Raw genomic sequence first — 4,266 nt, 5'->3', positions numbered from 1 at the left:
AGGAAGGCCTGGCCGTGGCACTCAGTGCTCTGGGCTGGGGGACAAGGTGGGCATTGGGCACGGGGGGAACTCCCTGGCCTTGGGGACCTTTTCCAACCCCAGTGATCCTGGGATTCTGTTAAAGTACAGTGTGAATTGTTCTCCCCCACTGCTGGGTGTGACAGGGAGCAGGGCAGGCCGAGCTGCAGGGCTGGTGGGATCACAAAGTGTCTGCTCAGCACGTGCTGCACACCCCGGCCAGAGCCGGGGCCGGGGGAGGGACTGGGGTGCAGTGGTGCCCGAGGCTCTGGGGGTGAGGGTCCCTGCTCCCAGCAGCTCCCCCAGGAACCCCTCTCACCCCACAGGCGTGGGGCTGATCGCGGCCGGGCAGTGCGACGTGGTGGTGGCCGGAGGGGTGGAGCTCATGTCCGACGTTCCCATCCGGCACAGCAGGAAGATGAGGAAGACCATGCTGACCCTGAACAGGGCCAAGACCTTGGGCCAGAAGCTCTCCCTGATTTCCAAAATTCGCCCTGACTACTTCGCTCCCGAGGTATTTTTTATTTCTTCTTTTTTTTTTTTTTTGTTTTTGTCTTTTTTTCGGGCGTTTAGATATTTGGCTGAGCTGTTTTAGGGGAAGGTGTGAACCAAGGTGTGGCTCAGGCAGTTTTTTTAGCCTCAGTGGAGAGGATTTAAGAAGGGTGAGGTGTCTGGGGGTCACTGTGATCCTTCTCTGTCCCCTGCTTTGGGTTAAATTGATTAATGCATCTCACAGCATTTGGGACTCTGCTTTTTCTTCTCACACGTTCAGCTTCAGAAAACCCAACTTAGTGTAAAAACCTCCCTCTCCTTCTGCAACTCCTGGACAAGCTGTGCTGAAGATGACAGAAAAGAGAAGGTTTTTTTCCATAAAGCTTATTCAAGGATCCTAAAGCATCAGAAGAATTTTGGGGTCAGAAGAATTTTCCTAGACAACGGAAGTAACCGCCTTAATATTGGAGGGGAATATCCTCAGTGTATGAATACGAGATCCCAAATCCACCCAAGACATGAAAATCACATTCTTAAACGCACGTAGGGATTTCCTGTGTGCTGCTGGAAGAGCTGAAACTAAAAAACTAAACCCTCTTGGCTCTGGTTTGGGATGAGGAGGTGCCTCACGAGGAGTTTTAAGGTCCCAGGGTGTGTTGTTTCAGCAGGTCTGCTCCCCTTTTGTCGTGGATTCCCTGTTGAGCCGTGCCCTCTGCTTGTCCAGCTGCTGCACAGTGAGCAGTGAGCAGCAGCCTGGACCTCGTTTTTTCCCCTAAAACCTTGGAAAGTGCTGGTTTCTCTGACGCGTTTGACCCGGAATGGTCGTTGTGCGTTCCTTGGGTAGCTCTGAACCAACAGGGAAAAAGTCAAGCCACTCCTGAGCTCTGGGTGCTGCTCAGGGGTAGTTTTGGCCGTGCTGACCTTGCCCCCCCGGCTGCAGCTCCCGGCTGTGGCCGAGTTCTCCACCAGTGAGACCATGGGGCACTCTGCTGACCGCCTGGCCGCCGCCTTCGGCGTGTCCCGCCTGGAGCAGGACGAGTACGCCCTGCGCTCCCACACGCTGGCCAAGAAGGCCCAGGACGAGGGGCTGCTGCTGGACGTGGTGCCCTTCAAAGTGCCAGGTAAGAGTGCTCGTGTTCCAGTGCCAGGGGGGCACACCCACGGAGCTCTGGGGTGGATTTATTTTACCCTCTGACTGTCCCCGGAAAGCCGCGGGCGGAGCGGCGGGTTTGGGAACAGGAGTGTCTGGGTATGGAAGCACAGGATCCCAGGCTGGTTTGGGTGGGAAGGGACCTTAAAGCCCATCCAGTGCCACCCCCTGCCATGGGCAGGGACACCTCCCACCTCAGCCAGGTGGCTCCAAGCCCTGTCCAGCCTGGCCTTGGACACTTCCAGGGATCCAGGGGCAGCCACAGCTTCTCTGGGCAACCTGTGCCAGGGCCTGCCCACCCTCCCAGGGAGGAATTTCTTCCCTACATCCCATCCAACCCTGCCCCCTGTCATATTTTTACATACCTAACTTTTGTCTTGCCCACCCCATACCTGAGCTGCCGTGGTGACAGAGCAAGGAAAGGCAGGTTGGTTGGGCCAGGAATCCCCCTGCTCCTCCAGCCAGGCAAGAGAGCCCACCTTCACTCCCCAGAGAATTAATGTGTTAATACTGAATATTAACAACAGGCAGAAAGCCTTAGAAAATCCTGGTCTGGTAACTCAGGGGCTGGGTAGGAAGGGCTGGAGTGTGGCAGGCTCCAGCTCACCAGGCCTCACACTCACTGCTGGGAGGTGAAACAGTCTGGAGAGAGTATTTAAACTGTCCTTTCCATGGCCTTTCCTGGTGTCTCCCTCATCCCCAGCCCATGTGGGCACACTGTGGTGCAATACAGTTAATATCCTGGAAGATTTTCCATGTAGATCCACAGTTCTGTGTGCTCTTCATTGTAAAATTGGTCCTTTTTGTTAACAGGTTTATTTAGCAGTTGGCATAGTCAAAGATGGATATGTTTGGTTCTTCCCAGAGCTCTTAACTCCTCAAAACTCAGCACGTAAATGTGAACTGATTTAGGCCCAGTTCTCCATTTAGTCTTTTTAACCTAAATTTAAGTTCTTTTATCAGCTGTGGTAGTTCTTCCTTGCAGTAAATAATTTCAGCACTTTGTTTTTGCTGTCTTCAGAGAAAAAGTGAGCTACCTTCAGTTTTAAAGTGCTGGTTTTGGCCATGTTAAATATCCTGATGCCACAAACGGGTTTTCCCTTTTTTCCTCTTCCCGCTTGTCATAAAAATCACGATTTTCTGATTATTTTTTTTTCCCCCTCCTTGGGAATCCTGATGTGAAAATTCAGGTATATTTCAAGATTCTGATATTTTAAAGTGCTTTTTGCCCTCGACAGGCAAAGACACGGTCACCAAGGACAACGGGATCCGGCCCTCCTCCATGGAGCAGATGGGGAAGCTGAAGCCGGCGTTTGTCAAGCCCTATGGAACTGTGACAGCAGCCAACTCCTCCTTCCTGGTAATAATTCCTGTTCCCACCACTGCCAGCCAGAGGGCAACACTGTGCACTCCATCCTCCCATAGGCAGGTAGCTCAAGCTGGTAAAACCTGGGAATGAGCATTCCCCTTTTAATGTCCCTGCTTCCAGATTTGCCAAGCACGACTCGGAGCTCGGTTATAATCTGGTGAGCCTGGGGACTGGATTGTTTCGTTCTGAAATCAGTAACTGAACCCCTGAAGCTTGGGGTTCTCTCAACCTGTTTGCTCTCCTGTAGCTGCCTCGTGAGGGTTTGTCCTTCTCAGGCACACGCAGGAATTCTGTCCCGGGATGGGATTGATGATGTGATAATTCTAGAGGGCAGCAGCTCCAGTCTGAACTTCATGGGAGCCCAGAATGGTTTGGGTTGGGAGGGGCATGAGAGATCATCCAGTCCCGTCCCCTCCCACTATCCCAGGTTGCTCCAAGCCCCGTCCAACCTGGCCTGGGACACTTCCAGGGATCCAGGGGCAGCCACAGCTTCTCTGGGCAGCCTGGGCCCACCCTCCCAGGGAAGGATTCCTTCCCAATCTCCCACCTCTCTCATGAATGGGAAGCCATTCCCTGTGTCCTGCTGGGCCCACTGTGTGCAGGGGGTGCTGCTCCCTCAGCCCTGACCCGGCTTCTCCCCCTGTTCCAGACGGACGGCGCGTCGGCGATCCTGCTCATGTCCGAGGAGAAGGCCCTGGCCATGGGGTACAAACCCAAGGCCTACCTGAGGTAAGAGGGGCTGCTCCACGTGGCCTCTGCAGCCTGCCCTGGCTCCCTGCCCTGGCTCCCTGCCCCTCTCCCTGTCCCTGACAGCCTTTTTCCCACGCAGGGACTTCGTGTACGTGTCCCAGGATCCCAAGGACCAGCTGCTGCTGGGGTAGGTGGTGCTGGGGACCATTGGGAAGTGTCCCATCAGACACTGCATCCCCTGAGGCCCTCCCACCCTGCTGGGGTGTGAGCAGGAGGGGAGGAGGGGAAGCAGCTGGGGCAGGAACCCCCACCCAGGGTTGGAGGGGGCACCTCGGCACCCCGGGAGTGACAGGGGTGATGTCCCAGTGGGAGTGGGATGGGCAGAGCTGTGCCATGGACCCTGCAGAGGAGGGATGTCACTGTGGCTGTGACAGGGGCAGAGCTGTGCCATGGACCCTGCAGAGGAGGGATGTCACTGTGGCTGTGAATGGGGGGGCGGAGTGGTGCCATGGACCCTGCAGAAGGGATGTCACTGTGGCTGTGATGG

General features: G+C 55.2%; 1 protein-coding gene across 1 annotated transcript in view; it reads left to right on the top strand.

Moving 5' to 3' along the window:
- HADHB (hydroxyacyl-CoA dehydrogenase trifunctional multienzyme complex subunit beta) overlaps positions 1–3,974 on the top strand; it is an 8,330-nt gene extending 4,356 nt beyond the window's left edge. The window contains exons 5-9 of the mRNA XM_029965968.1: positions 345–532; positions 1,451–1,631; positions 2,899–3,020; positions 3,679–3,758; positions 3,859–3,974. Of these exons, the coding sequence (XP_029821828.1) occupies positions 345–532; positions 1,451–1,631; positions 2,899–3,020; positions 3,679–3,758; positions 3,859–3,910 (623 nt within the window). The 3' untranslated portion in view covers positions 3,911–3,974. The remainder of the gene's footprint in view (positions 1–344; positions 533–1,450; positions 1,632–2,898; positions 3,021–3,678; positions 3,759–3,858) is intronic.
- Positions 3,975–4,266: the final 292 nt, after the last annotated feature.

This window comes from Manacus vitellinus, unplaced genomic scaffold, assembly GCF_001715985.3.
Source record: "Manacus vitellinus isolate BGI_N305 unplaced genomic scaffold, ASM171598v3 scaffold_128_pilon, whole genome shotgun sequence".
Taxonomy (NCBI): domain Eukaryota; kingdom Metazoa; phylum Chordata; class Aves; order Passeriformes; family Pipridae; genus Manacus; species Manacus vitellinus.
Note: the sequence above shows the minus strand (reverse complement) of the source record. Positions and strands in the feature narration are given on the sequence as shown.